General features: G+C 46.0%; 1 protein-coding gene across 1 annotated transcript in view; it reads right to left on the bottom strand.

The window, feature by feature from the left end:
- Positions 1 to 143: 143 nt before the first annotated feature.
- SMAGP (small cell adhesion glycoprotein) overlaps positions 144 to 21,258 on the bottom strand; it is a 24,153-nt gene continuing 3,038 nt past the window's right edge. The window contains exons 2-4 of the mRNA XM_015425131.1: positions 9,124 to 9,223; positions 3,774 to 3,854; positions 144 to 1,585 (exon numbers count right to left, since the gene is read on the bottom strand). Of these exons, the coding sequence (XP_015280617.1) occupies positions 1,410 to 1,585; positions 3,774 to 3,854; positions 9,124 to 9,160 (294 nt within the window). The 5' untranslated portion in view covers positions 9,161 to 9,223 and the 3' untranslated portion in view covers positions 144 to 1,409. The remainder of the gene's footprint in view (positions 1,586 to 3,773; positions 3,855 to 9,123; positions 9,224 to 21,258) is intronic.

Raw genomic sequence — 21,258 nt, 5'->3', positions numbered from 1 at the left:
TTCAAAACGGCATCCTCTTGTCTAATTCTCCGTTGCTTTCCCCCAAATATGTACCAACACATATTCCAAAGACTGATGTTCTTGTTTATTTTTACCTTATTGATCAGATGCTTTTGCATAAAAAGTGATCAAGAAAACTTGATAAAACTCAGTAAACCAACTAGGAATCTGTCAAATCATAAAAATTCTAAACTCTATGGCACTGAAAGCAGTGAGTCAATTCATTGTACACCTCCCTGCCGGTGGCAACCAATGATACAGAGCAAGTGTGATGACATCAGGACACAAGTTACCACGTGTTACAGATGTAAGGGGGAGAACTCAACACAGTAGCTGCTTTGAACATTTCAACACTTCAGGGCAGCTGTCTGTTTTAAGAGGCTATCTGATATGAAAAGTCAGATTTTTTTTTTTTAAAGGAGTGAAACAAGAGTCCAGACAGATCACAGGAACCTCAATGTGTTGCAGAATGGGATCCCCTGCTAAAGGAGGGTCTGGAACCAAAGAGCAAACAAAGGCAAGATTTGATTAGTGGTTCCTTTTTGCCCCTCTTCAGACAGTACAATTCATATGATCTGCACCTAAAACTGTAAAGAGTGGGTGAGTTAAAGAATATTTGAAAGCAAATGCATTATACCGGTATGCTCCCCAAAGAGCCAGCATTGGCTATAGCAGTAAACCTGAATTTGCTGCTGTGTCTTCTATGAAACAGGTGTTAATGAAAATAAAAGTGTGGAAACTACTACAAAAGGATATAGGCTAAAACAGAGGCAACTGCTTGTACTTGGAAATTAGAGATGACTGCAGGATCCTGAATCATAGGGTGTCTGACAAACGAAGTGCCCCTGAGCCTCATCTGTGTTATTTACTAGCAGGTGGGAATTGCTGCAGGACTGAAAGATACTGAGAGCAACTTCTAAACTTAAATAAGCATGTTGGTCAGTTTAACTTTTGCAAGTACATTGCAGGTTGAGGAATGTAAAACTGGCTGGGTGGTGTTTAATTTAAGCTCCTCCCCATGTTTCACTGCCTTTATGTATATCAAAGACATTCTAAGGTAAGGGCTGTCAGTGTGTGGGCTGAGTTCCTACATCAGCAGAAAGCAAAAAAGAAAAGTCAAGGCTCCAATGAGTATTCTCCTACCTCAACCCTACCTCTAAATAAATAAAATTGGGGTTGAACAGCCAGCCTTTGCATTTTAACCCTACTATTCAAGGGTTTCCACAGTGCAGGAAGGGGCTTACCCCTCTACCATCAATTTAACCTTGAGCTCCCTGGGGTACAGCGCTAATATAAAATGAAATAAATAATACAGCTTTAATACCTTGCTAAAAAAAATCAAACAAATGTAGCTGTTTCTCTGTAAAGCTCAGTGTCCAAAACGTGCCAACCACCTGGTATCCTGTTCTCTAGATGAAGTACTCTTCTTTTTCACCTTTACCGGGCAGATCCTCCATCTGGACCGACCCTTCTGGATCTGTATCTCGCTGTTCATAGGTACGGTAGGTGCCTTTGTTCTTGTACATGTATATGATAATCAGCACAATGACCGAAAGGAGAGTGACTAAAACCACGGCAATGACAGCTGTATTAAAAAAAACAGAAAACCCGTTACCATGCTGTGGATGATCACGGTTAGGAATATGCACACTCCTTTCTCTCACACACAAATTCCTTTGACCTCTCTCCTTTTTAGCAGGGTGTAGTATTCTGTCACCCTAATCTAGATACCCCAGTCTCATCGGATCTCAGCTGCTAAACAGAGTCATACTTGGATGGAAGACCACTAAGGAAATCTGCACAGAGAAGGCAATGGCAATCCATCTCTGTTTGTCTCTCACTCTGAAAACCTTACAGGCTTGCCAGCAAGCTTCATGTGAATAAGCGGAGAATCAACTCCGGTTCTCCAGATTACAGTCTGCCCATTGCTCTTAATCACTACACCACACTGGTTCTTGATCCTGAATTTTAAAGCCAGGTTCGAAGCCGGTTTGCCAGCCGGTTTAACAGTCATGTTTTATACCAGTGCAGACGCCAAATTGTAATTAACACTAAGACAGAAAAAGGTACACATGTGCAGCCTCCTCCTGATCTTTTTAAAGCATGGTTAAGAGAGCAAGGGTGTCAGGGTCACCATCTAGCTCTGCATTTTTATGGGCTGTTATCCCTTAGGAGGGGGGACAGGATCTCAGCCTAAATAAGCCTGCCTTTGGAGTGAACCCTTTTGTCTTCTGCTGGAGTCACAGACATAGCAAGCTGCCTTTGCTTTAATGCATGGTGCGATTTCAATGACCTTGCACCATTACTGAATTTACCTGCCCGTATGTGCCAACACAGAATCCTATCTTGTCTTCCATGACCTTTTCAATAATTCCAAGAGCCAAACCAAATATTACAGTTTTCCATGTGTTGGGTTTGGTTCCCATGGCCCAACTTTCAGCTTGGCAGTCACACGTCAGCTGCTTGGAACACATTTCCCAAGCACTCGGGGTTCTGGTTTCAATCAGGGCCCTTTCTGCACTCGTATTTTGCCTCGGTTTCTGAGCGCATTCTATTTTTCCATTCTGCATTCCCTCCCTCTTTCACTTCCAGTTTGTGTCAGGGCTTTTTCTTGTTTCTGCATTTGTTTTACAGGAATCTGCATTCAGGCCGCTTCCAGCACACTGTTGCCCCGCAGTTACCAAAACTCCTTTTGCTGTGATTCTTTGTTTTCATCCCCTTTCAAATTGCTAATCCTTTCTAAAGCAGAATTGTTTCTGGAGGTATTCAAGTGCTGCCCACTGCCCTCCCCCATTTCTGCATCTCTCTTTAGACTGACGCTCCCTCCTTGTTCTGTTTTCTTTCCCTCCTCCAAAACAAAAGATGACGTGTCCTCCTGTTCAGGCACATTTAAAAAAAGCTAGAGAGAGCATACGAAGGAATCAGTAAATATAAAAGGCTACGGGATTCCCTGCTCCCAAATGTGTCAGTCTTCAATGTGTGAAGTTGGATTTCCCCCTCCCTTCCCCTTATTTTTGCAGAATCATGAGGGAGGAGGGGAAGGGTTGGGTCTGCAGTTAAAAGTTTTGAGAGATGTTTGCCTTTCTCTTCATCTTAGACAAAGCAGCCAGTTAGCTCAAATAATGTGGGTTTTGCTTGTAGATGCAGAATGTATACAGAATACACAAATAAATTAACCGGGGGGGGGGGACCAGTGAACAGGGAATGTGTGCGACTGCAAAGTCAACCATTAAGGCTTGACTTCTCAGATTCTCCAGAGGAAACTGTAAGTGCAGACAAGGCCCAGGACCATGGCACGGGTGGAAAAGGGGCTTATGGCCCCAAAACAGCTCTGGGAGTGCTATTTGCCCCACTGGAGGGCTGCAGTACACTTCAGAGTGCTGTCAGGAGGATAAATTTAAGAACATAAGAGAAGCCAATGTTGGATCAGGCCAATGGCCCATCCTGTCCAACACTCTGTCACACAGTGGCCAAAAATACCAGGTGCCATCAGGAGATCATCAGTGGGGCCAGGACACTAGAAGCCCTCCCACTGTTGCCCCCCCCCCAAGCACCAAGAATACAGAGCATCACCTGCCCCAGCCTGTGAGTTCCTATCTACACTTTGCGGCTAATGGCCACTGATGGACCTCTGCTCCAATCTACATATATATTATCTAAACTCTGAGCACTCTAGGGTTATAAATGTGAAAATCTTTACTGCTCCTGTGGTGGCCCTGTGGCTGGATGGGGGAGAGGACTCTCTAAGCCTGCAGTGGGATTGGCAACCATACCTCCGATGACGGTCACATTGACATCCTGCTCCAGAGTCGGTGTATTCATCTTCTTCATAAGCGTGCTGGTCAGTAGGTCTTCTGCATGGATGACAGAAGGGGGGGGTGTCACAGGCAACTGCAACACTTTGCAGAAAATGGCACCCTGCACCACGTCCTGCTCTTGCAACCTTTGAACATATTAAGCTGCCTTATGTGAAATCAGCCCATTGACCTATACAACTCACTACACTCTGGGGTTTTCCACACTGGGACAGGCTTATGTCGTTTTCCTGTTGCTGGTGGGCCTGCCAATACCGTGCAGCAGCAAGGTGGCTTCCACACAGCAGGTTTCCTGACGAACGTCCCGACCGAAGACTGCCTGGGAAGGAAATGAAGCCGAGTCGGAGAAACAACAGCCCACCACCTGGGTGCCAGTAGGCAGCCCCGTCCCTGTTCAATGTGGCCCTAGTTAGGGAGAAAGGCGTTCTTAGACCCTCCATAATAATAATATATCTGCCCTAGTCAGTCCTCCAGCAACAGCTGTCTCCCTCTCCCCTGGGCTACTGGGCCTTTTTCCATTTTTTAAAAAATGACAATTGAATATCACTAGATCTATAGGCCATCATTAACAATATGCGCTACAGGTTCTCTGAATTCCTTCCTTCCTTCCTCTCACAGCTACCATCGCAGAGATACGCCTTTCCCCAACTCAAACAGCGAGATACTATTTTTTAAAATAAAAGCTGGCAATTCAGAGAACCTTTTAGACATATTGCAAATTTAAAACAAAAACAAAAATGGCCCCATGGGGCAGGGGAAGGAAATGGCTGCTGATGCAGGGTTACCATCTTCCAGGTGGTGGCTGGAGATCGCCCAGAATTACAGCTGGTCTCCAGGCTGAAGCGATCAGCTCCCCTGCAGAAAATGGCTGCTTTGGAAAGTGGACTCTATGGCATTAGTACAGAGGGTTGTCAACATTCAGGTAGTAGCTGGAGATCTCCTGGGATTACAAGTGATCTCCAGGTGACAGGGATCAGTTCACCTGGATAAAATAGTCGCTTTGGAAGTTGGACTCTTGTAGGCGTGTCAAACATAAGGCCCAGGGGCCGAAACTGGCCCGTCTAGGACTTTTATGTGGCCCGCAAGCAACTAGTACAAGGGAGGGAACAGGAGACTGCTCGGGGGGGATGGGCAGAGCCACTCCAATTGTGGTGTTAGCACAGAGGAACAACCTCGTCTGCACCAATCAAGCAATGTGGGAACATCTGCCCAGTGCTGCACTGCTGGCTCTCCAGTCCACCTGTACGGGTTTTTCTTTACACCCCCCCTCCCAGCCCATGGAGCCTTGCAGTGAGGATACAACAATTTGCAGCTTACCAGCCACTGTCCTTTATACAGTTTATATCCCTGGTACCTGGCATTAATGTTTTATGGCACACATGGCCCGGCCCGATAAAGTAACATTTATGTCAGATTCGGCCGTCGTAACAAATGAGTTTGACACCTCTGCTCTATGGCATTCTATTGTATTAAAGAACCTCCCCTCCCCAAACTCTGCCCTCCTCAGCACCCCTCCCAAATCTCCAGGTATTTCCTAGCCTGGATCTGGCAACCCTAGCATTACACCCTGCTGAGGCCCCTCTCCTCCCCAAACCATGTCCTCCCTGGGCTCCACACCCTAAATCTTCAGCCGTTTCCTAACCCAGAGCTGGCAACCCTATGCTTTGGGGACAGCGACGTGGAAAATGGCTGCAGGCAAGGGTGTAGACTTTCCAATTTCCCGGGGGGGGCTGGGGCTCGACCAGAGGCATTGCTTTGCTAGGAGCAAGGGTGGCTCCCGGGGGAGGCTGAGTACCTTCCTGAAAATTTCGGCGGGGGCTCCCGCCCCGCCGCCCCCACGAAGATTACGCCTATGGCTGCAGGCAGGAGAAACAGGAGCTTTCCCACCCATACAGCAGCAATTCTGGCTTTACCGCACGTGAAAGCTCATATCTTGAATAAAACTTTGTTGGTCTTAAAAGTGCCACTGGACTCTAAATTTCTTCATGTGGAAATGGCCTCTGATAGCACGTCTCCACGATCTCAGGCTGTGAAAAAGCTTTGCCTAGCAGCTACTGAAATTACGATGCCACTCGTAGGGGTGCCAGGACTTCTGGTACATCAAGAACGGGCTCACCGCTGTACCATGCCCCTCCCCCCCCTTTGAAGAATTGTACGCCACACCTTTGTAAGGAGGTGAGCCACACCAAGTGAAGCCATGGAGACTTTTAATTAGCACGGTAAATCTGCACCAATTACTGCACAGAGCAGAAATGCCCAGCTCTGGGTAGGCAGCCACCTTCATTAAAATAATTCTGGCAAGAGAGTGTGTTGAAACAACCAGCGCTTGAGGCCAAAACACTAGCGGAGGCAAAAGAACGGCTGAAGACAACAGAAGATTGGCTCCATTAACATCTTTGACGTTTGGCTCACACATTAAATGGGAGAACACGTCTAACGTTTCCTAACATTTTCAAGGCTGTTTCCTAGTGTTTTCAAGGCTCGGATAACCGGGATCCCTCAGTTAATCTCTCATTATGCACAGCACTGGAGCTGCCAGCAGAAACAAATGTTCTGTCAGGAACTCATTTCTAAGGAGTTCCCAAACTTGCCACTCTTTAGACAATATCTTTTGGGGTCCAAACTCTTCATAAAAATGTGTGACATCAAGGAAATTATGCACCTAAGAGTCTGTACCCTGGACTGATGCTTGGCCCTTGTCTTCAAGCCTCCTTCCTGAGACTTGGTCACTGACCCAATCCAACCCTTCCTTTGTTATTGCTTAAGAGCCTTAGAGTGCTGCACAATCTCCTTGGGAGATCAGTAGGCATTAATTTATACCTGCTGACCCTGTTCTAAAAAAATTGAGTAAAAAATAACAGCAAGCAAGCTGACAGCCAGTGAACTGCAATGAGGTCTGAATGAGCTTCTGGCAGACAGTCACTCTGAACCGCCTACCTTGCAGGGCTGTTGTGAGCGCAAATATGTTTTAATTTGTAAATCTGCATTGATTGCAAATATATATATATATATGTTGGTACCCACCCTGAGCCTACAATGTGGGGAGGGTGGGATATCAGTCTAATGAAATAAATAAATAAAGCACAGAGGGGGAAGAACCATTTACTTGAGCCAGAGCTCCTTGCAGGAAGGTATGATCACATGTAATAGCTAGAAGGGTTGTCTTCTCTCACACCACCCTGCTCAACAGTTAACGTCTGCCTCCCAAGCCTTGCTCTTTATGTCATTGCCTGCAGGTATGAGGTGGATGGTGACTAAACGCACGGCATTTTCAGTGGTGGCACCTCATCTTTGGAAAGCCCTTCCCCTTGAGGCTCCCTCAGCATCTGCCTTACTCTCTTTTAGGTGCCCCACCAAACTATTGCCTATTACCCAGGCTCTTAACAAAGTGTTTTTATATTTTTAGCTGTTTGTTGCTTCTAGTATGTGGAATTTTTGTATGAATATTTTTATGCAGCTCAGCGGCTATTTTATGCCCATGGCCGTGACTATGATTAATATTGGTAATTTATGTAGTTGTTTTTATGGAGAAACAACATATACCTTCTCTAAATAAATAAAGTAGCTTTAGCAAATATTTTTGTGGGTACTCCAGAATATGAAATTCAGTCTCCTTAAGGTAAGGTGCCTCACTGGTCTCCAACTCTCTTTACTTCCTTTATCTCCTGGATCTCTTTTCCTAATCAATTTTCTAGATTATGTAGCATCCCCTACCTGTACCCCCCACCCACAAGCTTGTGGTCAGCTAAACACAGCTTTTCATGTTCCTAGGCTGAGGTTAATCTCCCAGTACTTAGAAGCTTCTTTCGTAACAGAATTGTTCCTAACAGAACCTGAACTCTTTGCCAACATTCTATGGCTCAGAGTTTTCTCTAGACCTGTCAGAATAATTGTGAACATTCTGAAGCATCTCAAAAGCTCAGCCAATAGCTGGGGGGGGGGGGGGGGGAGAGATCAGGCAATCACTAATTTGTAGCTTCGCATAAGGCACCTGGTTTCTGTCACTGAAAGGCTCACAGTTTTTAGCAGCGTATGGTCACAAAAGAACAAATTATTGCAAATATAAAGACAGCAGACTGCTTAACTGTGTGCCTCTAACAAGGGTGGACTGGCCATTTAACTTACAAGCAGGGGTCATTTCCTGCAGGAGCGCACAGGAGCGGAGCTCTGGCAATAAAGAGCCCAGGGGGCGGGCACATGCAACGAGCCCCACCCCCTGCTCCCAGCAGCCCTGGGCCATGAGGAGCAAGAAGCAGCCAGGTAAGTTGCAGTGGGTGTTGCCTTCTGACACACTTCCGGTGATGTCAGGGGGTGTGGCATATGCAAATAAGTTATCTTAATGAGTTATGCTAATGAGCTCCTGCACCGCTTTTCCTACGAAATGACCCCTGCTTACAAGGAAAGTTCCTAGTGGGTCACTGCGCTAGAGGGATGCCGGCACCAGAGGCAAACAGAGCCAAGACTCAGTAGCTCCACTCAGAACTGCAGGGGCCTCTCAGCCTGGTCTGCTACAAGGCCATTTGCCTTCCCAGTTGGGTTTGCCAGCTTCCATGGAATAGCTAGAGATCTCCTGGGATTATAGCTGATCTCAAAGTGACAAGAGATCTGCTCACCTGGAGAAAAAGGCTGCTTTGGAAGGTGGACTCTATGGCATTATGTCCCACTGAAGCCCCTCCCCTCCCCAAACCCCGCCCTCCTCAGGCTCCACCCCCCCAAATCTCCAGTTGTTTCCCAAACCAGAGCTAGCAACCCTATTCCCAGTCTATGCCTCGTCTCTAATCACAAATTCCCCAACATTTCCTAGTGGTAAATGATAATACAGTGAAGGCTGGCAACTGGCAGGGTTTGCGTGGGGGACAGGACATGGTGGGGAGAAAGAGAACAGGGCATGGATATGCTGCAACGCAGAGCTTGTACAAAGAAAACAACAGTTTCACTCACGCCCCTATCATGGAGGGAAGCTGCCTTCCCAGGGTCTTTCTGTCTACCCTTCCTCCCTCCCCTGGGTTGGTTTGCTGGTGGAGAGGGGCAGCCCTCACGGGAAGGAGGGCTCCAAAAGGGCATGCTCAGTCTCTGCAGCCCTTTTTTTGAGGGAATTCTCCTCAGCCATCACTGGGAATGGAAGGAAGATATCTTTATGGGCCACTGAAGTGGATCTGGGTTTGAGGATTAGGTACAGAGGAGACTAAACCCAGTCCACTAGTCTGTCCAATGATCAATTTGTTGTGGGTTGCAGCTTCCCGGTTAGATAATATTCCCCAGTCACCCTCACCCCCACCCCTATTCCAGTAGCTTTGGGCACACTTACCTGAGTGCGGTGGAGGGGTTAGGAGGACAGCTGCCATGGCATCACCTTTTCCCTCTGGGTTATCAGTTTCTCACTTTGAAAACTTCGAAATCTCTCAAAGCTGGATAAGGGGAAAATGACAGACATTTCCTTTTACAGCCATTCACAGGGGTCAGCCACTTCTCTCATTACTGTTCTCTGTTCATGTATGAAACCACCAACATTTCTTGTAGATATCAAAACGAAAGTAAAATCTCAAACAAGAACGTACTAGGAGGTTGCTTTCCTGTACACAAAGGACCTCAGTGGCATTTCTTTCTGAGAAAACTTGCACAAAATTCAGGCTACACTGTCTTCAGGCAAGCCATGAGGGGCCGCATGCAAAGTGGCATTTCTAATTCCGCTCATGTGGGTGGACTAGGAGCCTTGGCTTTTGGCATTCGTGCTTTCTAGCTGTAGAATTACTTGAGTGCCCTCATGGTGGTAGTACCTGTGATCCTGTAGATACAAGGATCCCAATCAGGGTTCAACTTCCTCAGTGCTAAAATTCCCTTCCCTCAGCAGTTCACCTGGTACCTAGACTTTTAAGCTTTAACTGTCAGAAGAAACCATTTTCATTTGCCCTGACATTTGTGTCTCTCTGGGTTTAAACAATTTCACTGATTGCTGCTGCTAAGGTGCTTTGACTGCTGCCTGATTGTTGCTGAGTTGTCTTGGTCTCATTGACTGATTGCCAGCTGAATTATTTTAACAGTGTTATTTATGCTGTTGTGTCTTTCAACATTGATTTTACTGATAATGTATTTTCTGATTCTATTGGTTTTAATGCACTAGATTTTATGTATTTGTTTCCTTGTAAGTAATTGCTTTTGAGCTTTTTCTTTTTTGGTTGTTGCTAGAGAAATAGCCAACAAATCCCTTAAACAAATAAATGAAGTTTACTGTACTGGTTAGAGTGCCTGGTCTGACTACCCACTCAGCTATGAAGTTTACTGGGGGGCTGCGTGGTGGTCCATTCTCTCTCCGCCTAACCTACCTCCCAGGGCGATTGTTGAGAGAATAAAATGGAGTTGAGAATGATGCTACAAGTTGCTTTTGGGACCCCACTGGGAAGAACAGCCGGGTATAAATATCTAAATAAATACAACAAATATTGGTAAGCTGACAACACAATTAAGTCAATGCTTGAAAACAGAAACAAGCGGAAGGTGGCAAGTGCAGCGTCTAAGGAGGGGGATGCACTACTGATAATTATAGGGAGAAAAGGTAGAAATGTTTTTGATAAATCATTGCCAAATCATGTCATTGCCCAAACTACTGAGAACAGGAGTTAAGCAGGCCCTCCCAAAAGCCTAGGAGGCCAGTATTCCCTAGTAAGTGGTTTTTACTTCGTTTTTGTTGTTGCTGTTGCTGTCTTTTTCATGCTATCAGGCTTGATTTTGTTTGAATTGATCATATTTTATTGTGATTTTATGTTTTGCCATTCTACCCAGCCTGAGGGGCAGCATACAGATTCTTAAAACAAATAAATAAAATACATAATTCAAGCACTGATAAGACGACAGCCAGAGAGAGGGAATTCCACTGCAGAGACGAACGGCAGGAGCCTGTCCAGAGGCAGAGGCCAAAAGAGGAGGTTATAGTGTGAGAGAGGAGGCAAGCGGCGGACGAGTCAGAGACATAATATCAGAGTGAATGCTGAAACCCAAAGAGAATGCTGATGAACACTGCCAGAGAAGGCAGCAAGCTGAGTCTGTATCAAGGCCCAAACTTAAACATGAAAGAAAGATGGTGAGACGGAGGCATGACATAAACTGGTGATTCCCAGCATGGTACCCATTGATACGCTTCCTGCTGTCTGCTTGCTTTTTGAATTGTGGGGACAAGAGAGAAAGAATCAGGTATAGAACAGAAAAAAACGAATCAGGGACTGATGGGTCCATCTCTGACAGGGGACACTAAGCAAACCTCTGGGGTTGTTATTGCACAGGCACATGCCCTCAGCTTGATAACAGATATGAACTTTCTCATGGCTCTGGACGCAAAAACCTTTCAATGCGGGTCAATCCCTCCCCCAATGCAAAACTCAGCTTTTCTCTACAACTGTAGAGCAGGAGGGGGAGCAGGGGAGGCATGGCCTTTGTGCCTGTCCATTCAGAAGCAGCTGTCTCCACCATAGGAAGGTGCCTGGCTTGGAACCTCCCAACATTTTGTGACTGACCCTGCCTCACGGCAGCCATCTTGTGGTGGCATCCGTTACTCTTTCTCCAAATTCCAAAACTGCCTGCAGACTCAACAAAGGGAGAGTGCCCCTGATGTACCAAGCCACATAAAATGCAAAGGGAAACAGAGGTCTGGACTTTTTTAAAAAAAAAAAAAAGCAGGGGGAATGGGTAGCAGTGACGTCTGCAACAGTTTGGCAAGAATCAGGGTCGTGTTTCCAGTGCAGCCTTCAAGAGGAGAGGTGTGAGAAAAGCAATCGTCCCTGAAGGAGAAGAAAATAACAGTGGCTGTCTCTGGGCCACATGAATGTAACAACAGACCAACAACCCTTTTCAAACTGCAAGGCCCACCTGCTGAGGATGGGGAGAAGGAGAATTGATATTGCAAAAGGGGTGGGTTTAACCCTTTTCCAGCCCACCAGCAAGCCCACTTCTCCCTTTCAGGTAGATTCGCTCCCTGCAGAGCTACAAATACCTGCTTTCCAGTCTTCCAAGAAGCCAGTTTCAGCAAGGGCAAGAAGCTGGAGGGTGCAAGAGCGAAACAAAATTCCGCTTTCTAGGCTATGGGAATGGCAGAGGCGGCAAATGACTGAGGAAGGGGTTTAAGAGTGGCCAAGGGTGGACGGCTGTGAGGGTGTTATCCACAACCTGTAGCCGGCCTGCTGTGAATGAAGCAGGCCCCAGAGAGCACAGGGCCTGAGAAGATAGAGACTAGGCCAAGGACACACCAAGGGCTGCCTGTTTCAGCAGGTAGGCCTCTGCAGTGGCTGCTTGCTGGCTTGGGGTGGGGGAGAGAAGAAAGTATTGATGGAGCAACAGGGACAACACTTGACAGCTTCTTCTCACCTCCTTCCTTCCGCCTTCCCTGCAGGGCCGAAACCAGGCTCCACCCAAGGCAAGTGGCCTTTCCCCGCAATCCGCTGGGGGAGTCTCTGCCTGCCTGGTTGGAAGCCACACCCCTAAGCGAGGCCTAAGAGAGAGATGGGAAGATGGCCTGGAGTTTTCAGGTTTGGATAAATGGATCTTTTTACCTGGTCGTGATTTTTTATGGGCTGTGTAGATTTCGGCAGTCGGTGTCCATTTTTTAAATAAGTTCTGTTATATTTTAAATCAGAAACAAGGAAATGCTACAGGAATGACAAATCCCTGATGGTTAAGGGTATCAGATGTGCTTTTTTTGGTGCCTGTCTTCTTTTGGGCTTTTTGTAAAACTGATGAAAAAGTCCTCTTTTGGGGTTGGAAGGTTAGGAATATTTGGGGTTGCCAGGGCCTACCTGGCATAGGCTGTAAATTCCCGCCCGGGAGGCCCGTTACCCACCGCTGGCGGATCGGGCCCCGGGGGGAACTCCACCCCCTGCCAGAGGGCGTCCCCAGCGTGATGATGTCACCCAGAGGTTGTGGGGGGGACACCCCCACTGGTGGACCTCCTGATGGCACCTGGTATTTCTGGCCACTGTGTGATACAGAGTGTTGGACTGGATGGGCCTTTGGCCTGATCCAACATTGGCATCTCTTATGTTCTTATGTTATTATGATGAAAAAGTCCCTTTTTGGGGTTGGAAGGTTAGGAATATTCGGGGTTGCCAGGGCCTACCTGGCATCCTGTGGGGGGTTCTCCAGTCCTTCCCGGGAGCTTCTGCTGTGCGTGCTTTGTGCACACAGCGTGATGACAAATCAGGGGTGATGCTCTAGTTTTTGGGCAAAACTCTATGGTTTTTTGCCTTCAAAACAGTAGTTCGCTCAAGAACCAGAGCATTGCCATGTGCCATCCCCGCCTCGATGGCATCACCCGGAAGTGATGTCATTATGTTGGGGACATCACATGATGACATCCCTGTTTGGGGCTGGGGTTTCCCTTGCTGGCCAATTGGCCAGCGGCAGATCAAAGCCGCAAAAAGTGGGGGAACCCCCGCTGGGACCTGGGGGCTGGCAACCCTACCTGGAAATCAGTTTTAATCCCAGGATATCTCCAGCCACTACCTGGAGGTTGGCAACTTCTTTTGCTCTGCATTTGCTTAAAGAGGCAGCACCTAACCATTCAAACAAGTAGGGTTGGAAAATACCTGGAGATTTGGGGGGGTGGATCTTGCGGAGGGTGAGGTTTGGGGAGGGATCTCAGCAGGGTATAATGCCATAGAGTCCCCTCTCCAAAACAGCCATTTTCTCCTGGGGAACTGATCTTGGTTGTCTGGAGATAAATGGTAATATCAGGAGAGTGCCAGGTGCCACCTGGAGGTTGCAACCTTAAAAATAAGCAAAACAGCAGGGAGACATTCCTGTGATTTTATTATGGCCACAACATGCCCCTTGATATCTTACTCATTTTTACTACTGATATGAACATAAAAATAGAGCAGCCAATGTTGGATCAGGCCAATGGCCCATCTAGTCCAACACTCTGTCACACAGTGGCCAAAAATACCAGGTGCCATCAGGAGGTCCATTAGTGGGGCCAAGACACTAGAAGCCCTCCCACTGTTGCCCCCCCCAAGCACCAAGAAGACAGAGCATCACTTTGCCCCAGCCTGAGAGTTCTTATCTATACCTTGTGGCTAATAGCCACAGATGGACCTCTGCTCCATGTTTATCCATTTCCCTCTTGAAGCTGTCCATGCTTGTAGCCACCACCACCTCCTGTGGCAGTGAATTCCATGTGTTAATCACTCTTTGAGTGAAGAAGTACTTCCTTTTATCCATTCTAACCTGACTGCTCAGCAATTTAATTGAGTGCCCATGAGTTCTTGTATTGTGAGAAAGGGAGAAAAGTACTTTCTCTTCCTGTTCTATCCCATGCATAATCTTGTAAATCTCTTTCATGTCACCCCACAGTCGTCATTTCTCGAAGCTAAAGAACCCCAAACGCTTTAACTTTTCTTCACAGGGAAAGTGCTCCAACCCTTTTGTCATTCTAGTTGCCCTTTTCTGCACTTTCCCCAATGCTATAATATCCTTTTTGAGGTGTGGTCAATGTTCCCTCTAAGCTGTTGAGTCTTGTGAGCAGAAATTCTACTTTGTGAGCAACTGGCATTAAAATTGTGAGCGAGCTATTTGGCTACTGCATAAATTAGTTTGCTCTGTAGCCATCCTTCCTGAGCTAAGATAAAAATGTGTGCACCGGAGGCTAAAAAAATGTGAGCTAGCTCACACTAACTCAGCTTAGAGGGAACACTGGGTGTGGTGACCAGAATTGTACACAGTATTCCAAATGAGGTTGCACCATCAATGTATACAGAGTCATTATGATACTGGCTGATTTGTTTTCAATTCCTTTTCTAATGATCCCCAGCATAGCGCTGGCTTTTTTTTACTGCAGTCGCACATTGTCTCGACGTTTTCAGTGGGTTATCTACTACGACTCCAAGATTTCTCTCTTGGTCATCCTCTGCCAGTTCAGACCCCATCAACGTGTATTTATAGTTAGGATTTTTGGCCCCAATGTGCATCACTTTGCACTTGGCCACACTGAACCCCATTTGTCATGTTGATGCCCACTCACTGATTCTCAACAGATCCCTTTGGAGTGCCTCCAAATCCTCCCTGGTTTTTACCACGCTGAACAATTTCACGTCATTCACAAATTTAGCCACTTCACTGCTTACTCCCAATTCCAAATCATTAATGAACAAGTTAAAAAGCATCAGACCCAGTACTGCAGTACCCCACTGCTTACCACCCTCCACTGAGAAAATTGCCCGTTTATACTCACTCTCTGTTTCCTATTAATTAGCCAGTTTTTGATTCACAAGAGGACTTGTCCTTTTATCCCGTGATTATTGAGCTTACTTAGGAGCCTTTGATGAGGAACTTTATCAAAAGCTTTCTGGAAGTCAAGGTAAACAATATCTATTGGGTCCCCCTTGTCCACATGTCTGTTCACTCCCTCAAAGAACACTAACAGGTTAGTGAGACAAGATCTTCCCTTACAGAAGCCATGCTGAGTCTGCCTCAAAAGTTTATGTTCATCAATGTGCCTACTAATTTTTTCCTTAATAAAAGTTTCCACCAACTTACCCGGTATTGACGTCAGACTGACTGGCCTGTAATTTCCCGGATCTCCTCTGGAACCGTTTTTAAAGATGGGAGTGACATTCACTACCTTCCAGTCCTCAGGAATGGAGGCAGATTTTAATGAAAGATTACATATTTTTGTCAGGAGATCCACAAGTTCACATTTGGGTTCTTTCAGAACTCTCAGATGTATCCCATCCAGGCCTGGTGATTTATCAGTTTTTAAATTATCTATCAGTTGTAGTACCTCCTCTCTCATCACCTCAATCTGACTCAGGTCTTTCAACGCCCCTCCCGAAATCAGTGGTTCTGGAGTGGGCAAGCACTTCTCATCTTCCACAGTGAAGACAGAGGCAAAAAATGCATTCAGCTTCTCAGCCATTTCCCTGTCATGATAAACAGATGGCCTGTCTATCATCTGAGATGTTATGAAGCAGCAAGCAAAGCTAACGAGTTAACTACAGCAATTTCCGTGTACTGAGATGGGCATATATATTAGCCTTCCCAAAATGAGGATTCCCCAGCTACCAGTGAGGGAGATATTTGTTAGATATGGCCTCCCCTCTACACACATTACCAGACATCTGCCTGGCTGGTATCTAGGAAGAAGCTCTCAAAAGTGACGAACACTAGCCGCTCTGCTTTTAATCAGGGTTAAAATGTTCAGGGGCCCAGGAAGCAAGTCTAAGCAGTTATGCTCAAGAGTTAAGTCACATTTTATTTAATGGGGCTTATTCCTTGGAAAGTGTCCATAGGACTGCAGCCCTGTTTACTGTCTTTCTTCCTCTATTTGCCCCAACCAGTCTCAGAATCATATATTCAGTGAGTTCAAACCTCAACATCTCTTGCAGTTTTCCGGTGTTTTTGCATTTGCTCTTGCACAAGCCCTGACAACTTGTGAACAATCTGGTCACAAGTGGAGTAAGTACTGAAAGGTTTACTGAAACACCTGCTTGCACAGATCAACCTGTTCCAGTTAGATAAGGCAAACAGCTGTGGCACATCTACATTTACAACTAATTTAAGTCCGTAATCAGTTTAACTGACATAGCTTTCTCCAAGTAACCATGGAAACTGTAAATTTGTGAGGGTGCTATATGCTGCCTACTAATCCTAGGTTAGACCCCCCCCCCACTAAAGTAGGTTTCCTTATCTTAGCCCTGCTCAGATAGAAGCCATGATGAACTAGTGATGCAGACATAGGGTATCTACTTTGCAGACTTAAATTGGTTAATAGTAGTTTTCTCTACCCGGGAAATCCTGGGAAGTGTCAAACTAGAACCTGGGAGATCTAAGCTTGAATCTCCAGTCTGCTGTGAAAGCTTGCTGGGTGACCTTGGGCCAGTCACATATTCTCAGCCCAACCTATCTCACAGTGTTCTTGTGAGGATCAGATGTGGGAAGGAAGAACAATGTAAGTTGCTTTGGTTCCCCAGTGAGGAGAAGGGCAGAGTATGTGTAATGTATCCAGTCCAGACAAGTCCAGAGACAAACGCAGAGCTTCGCTCCATGAGACAATGGACTATGCGGATCCTAGCCCGCTCCAATCAGGGGGCTAGGTTCCCGGCAGAGAGCCTATGGGACTCTCGGCCACTGTAAATAACCTATAGGGAAGTAGGGGTGTGTTTTGGGTGGCGGTTTCTTGGGGGATATAAGCTGGCCTGCGGCCCGGCCAAAGTCGTCTTGTTCCTGATCGAATAAAGTACGCTTTGCTGAAATCACTCTCCGTCTGCGTACTTTTCAGTATGAATGAAGCAAACATGCATAATCTCACAGAATTCTCAGCACTATTGCCAAACTACAGTTCCCAGGATTCTTTGGGAGAAGCAAGCCAATAAAACTGGTATAAAACCAATATAAACTTGTAGTGTAAATAGGCCTGTAGAGCATTCTCATACATGAGGTTTAAAATTGCCTTTGAGCCTCTCTTACACTCTGTTTGCAAGAACATCATGAGCTGTCTGTAAGAGAACGCATATATGAGAATTATGCACAACATATGGTTGGCATTTATATTCACATAACAAACTGCTTAGATAAAGACCCACCATTAAGGGCTTTTGTGCAAAAATACCCTTAGGACATTTTCACACATTCCTTTAAAAAAATCACTTCAATCATCAAATGTGGTTTTCACATTTCTCTAGTTTACAAGGCAGGGTTTGCTCCCGAACACTTCTTCACTTGGTGGTCCTGAAATTATACAATAGTATACCAACTATGTGGCATGGAACAACAATAGCATGTAACATCAGAAGAGCATGAAGATCAAAATACAATTATAAATCTGTCTTCCTATACAGCCCCCCCCCATCAAATTAAGAATGGGATTACTGTATATTCAAAATTAACCCATGAGAGACTCAAAGTGACATTTCACTGCACATGCAAAAATGTATTTTAAGGCATCTTCACATGTAAAAAACCTGAAGGTGTTTTCACATGTGGGGTTTAAATGGGTTCATGCTTGAGTTCATCTGAAATGTGAATATAAAACCTACATTAGCGGCAATATAAATTCAAGTTCTCTTGTACGTGCAATCAGCTATTAACAACATTCATACAGGGTACAAAGTGCAGTAATGAGGGTCAAAGGTGCTTTTAGTATCCTGTGTAAAAACCTCCTAAAAGTTTCAACAGTACTTAGTAGTAGATCCTGAATCCACAAATAGTCAAAATCAGTATCTGCTTTAGGCCCATTGTGCATCTAGCATTTGCTCCGCTGTTTTACCAAACCCACGTTGGAACAGAACCCCCCCCCCCTGCATTGCATGCCATTTTCACTTTGATTGATTGTCAGATTTTATGGCAGTGTCCAGACTGCATGCCACTTTCACTTCGTTTGATCCCTTGGTTTTATGGTACCGTCTGCATAGATTTATGGCCGTTTTGTGGCCATTCAGGGGTGACTCTGCAGTCAGTACAGTGTTAGCCTGGGGTATCTGAATGTGGTTTTGAGCCGCATCTTTTTCTCTTCCAGTGTGGGTTTGGTAAAACAAAGGAGCAAATGCTAGATGCAGAATGGGTCTTAATGTGATGCTTTTTTTTTTTTGCCAGTACAAGGAGTTACTAATAGAATTTCAGTCTTTGGAGGCCACCTGGGAGTTCTACTCCCCCATGCCAGAACTGATGTCACCATTCCACCCCCACACTATGCCCATAAATCAGTGGCTCACTGCTGGTTTCACACATTCCAGTCACCTGGGCCTCTTCAGCCCTCTTGAAGTTGTGACAGTAGCGGTTGTGGGGAAGTCAGTTGCTGCTGAGCCATAGCTGCCACTTATCAGTTTTAGTATACTCCACAGTACATTGTGTGTATTTAACTTGCATGGTGCTCTCATCCTTTATCAGAAGCCACAGTGATGTCAACTGTTTAGTAATGCTAGTTTTGACCCATTTGTAATCTAATAGGCTCCTCATGCAAGCACCCAGCATCTAGTTTAGGCCTCCTGTTTACCTGCCCAGGGCATGGATTTACCCACCCCCCAGGTCCTATGCCCCTCTCCTGAGAAACTGAAGAGCTCTAGGAATTTCTTTCAGCCTCTGTAGTAAAGACCATAGAAACCAGGGGAGGCAGACTAGAGCATCACCTGGAAGTGACATCACACCCTCCCCAAATGCCTCCCTGGGTACTACCCCCCAAATCTCCCAATGCTTGCTGTATTAGTGTTGGGACCCTGAACTTGTTAGCAGGAATCAGTGCATCAACCACTCTGCTTGCTGTGTATCTTTGTCTCCTATTCTATCAGGTACAAATTGCCTGTCACTCATACCTCTGGCACCATGGTTTGGCTCATTTGTGCTCCAGGATTCCCCGTCAAAGCACACACAATCACAGTTCTCAGAGATTTTGAAAAGAATCTGGATAGTCATGTCATTGCACAAACTACCATTAAAATGTTAGGATTGGTTAAACAAAGGAAGACCTTAATGATTTGCATTTATTGCTAGAATGAAAAGACTGGGGGGAGGGGCAGTGCACGTATACACACACTCACACAACTACCAGTGGTTGACTCAACGTCTAATTATAGTTCACAGTTTTAAAATAAAGATTTCTGAAAGTCTTTGATCATAAAATCAAATGTTGTTGGTGATATTAATGAATTCATTCAGGGCAGTTTCAAATAATTAAAATATGCTGGATGTATTTTTGATACAAGTAGCCTGCCTAATAAGTTGGTCTGTGTACCCAAAGTTCAAAGCAGTATGGTTTCTGTGGCCTCATTATGCAACTCTCCTCAGATGAACCATTTGCACGTCGCATTTGCTCATCTGAATAAGACATGGAACATTTCTGCATTTAGGATAAGGACTTGCACAGTCTCTCCAAATGCTAAAAAAAAAAATCGATCTACCTACTGTTTGCATTGTTCTCTTAGGCTGCAGTTAGACAACTAGTTGGCATTTTGGTATGGGGCCGAAACCCCACTCTGTATTGCTTGGACTAAGAAGAGCAGTGTGGAAGTTGCTTGTGGCATCCTGCCCCAAGTCAAGGTTATGCACTAGGAGAGATGAAAAACTCCCAGCTCAGCCCAGGGGGGTGAGTTTTGATGGTGCTTTTCATATCTGCCTTCTAAACATAACAGTCAGCCGGGAGAACTGCACACCTCAAAGTGAAACTTCTGGTTACACACAGACAGCTAGCCAACTACTCTGGTGTTTTTTTCTTGAAACGCTGCTTCCAGATAGGGTTGCAAGGTCGCCACCAGCCACTGGGGGGATGGAGGGGTAGGGTTACCAGATCCAGTTTTGGAAGCTCCTAGAGATTTGGGGATGGAGTTTGGGAAGGACAGGGACCTCAGTGGGGTACAATGCCACAGAATTCAGTCTCCAAAGCATTAGGGTTGCCATTCCCCCGATGGGGCCAGGGGATTCCTCGATTTCAGAGCCCCCAATCCGCTATGGCCAGCGGGGAAGCCCCACCCCCGAGAAGCTCCCTCCCAGTGCTGCTGGTGCCGATGTGATGATGTCAGCCGGGAGTGATGTCCATAGAGTTTTGCGCAAAACCTAGAGTGCTCCCAACATCGAAAACACAATGACATCACTTCTGGGTGATGTCATCTCTGTGCACGCACCAGAAGAACTACAAGACGGATCGGACGTCCTCCCACCAGTAGCCAGCTAGGACCTGGCAACCCTATGGGGACTGATCTCTGTAGTCTGAAGATGAGCTGTAATTCCGGAGGATCCCCAGGTCCCACCTGGAGGCTGGCATCCCTACTTCCAGAGGGGGCAGGCTAGAGTTGCCAGTTCTGGATTGGGATACTACTGGAGATTTCGGGAGTGGAGCCTGGTGTTAGAGAATGAACTTGATATTTTGCTTGTGGACTATATTTATTGCTACACACAATGGACTGTGCACACACACACACACACACACACAGGCTCAGAGAACTGTATACTTTAAGTCACCTGTTGTGATGTAACACATAGAAGGTGCCTACACAAGCCTTACACGTGAATAAGGTTTCAGCTACACAGTTACCAGCCTGGTGAAGAAGCACACACCTCCATTATTGTGAGCAGTAAGAAACAACAGCTTGGAGAAGAGACAGCCCCCATTACAGGAATAGTTGTGGTCACGTACGACACATCACTGCTTTGTTCCTGCATTGGTATTTCCTGCCAAATGAACATTTGGTTTACAATAGAACGGCCAGCTTCATCAACACGACAATGGAGCATCCTGACGCCAAGGTTTTCACACCTGCCCAGATGCCCTTCTTTGAGTAAGGTATTAGATTTCAATATTGGCCACTCCTTATAGGTAACCTCCCACTACTATAGGCAACCAATAGGGTTGTTTTTGGGACAGACTAACAGGTAGGTGAGTTCACAGGTTGGAACAGTTACCTCCCACCTAATGGATCCCCTATAAAAGGAAAGGACCATTCACCTGGCCCTTCCTAGCTAGCAACCCCCG

This window comes from Gekko japonicus, unplaced genomic scaffold (genome assembly GCF_001447785.1).
Source record: "Gekko japonicus isolate JY-2015 unplaced genomic scaffold, Gekko_japonicus_V1.1 scaffold3643, whole genome shotgun sequence".
Lineage (NCBI taxonomy): Eukaryota > Metazoa > Chordata > Lepidosauria > Squamata > Gekkonidae > Gekko > Gekko japonicus.
The sequence above is the reverse complement of the archived record's forward strand: the minus strand, read 5'-3'. Positions and strand labels throughout refer to the sequence as shown.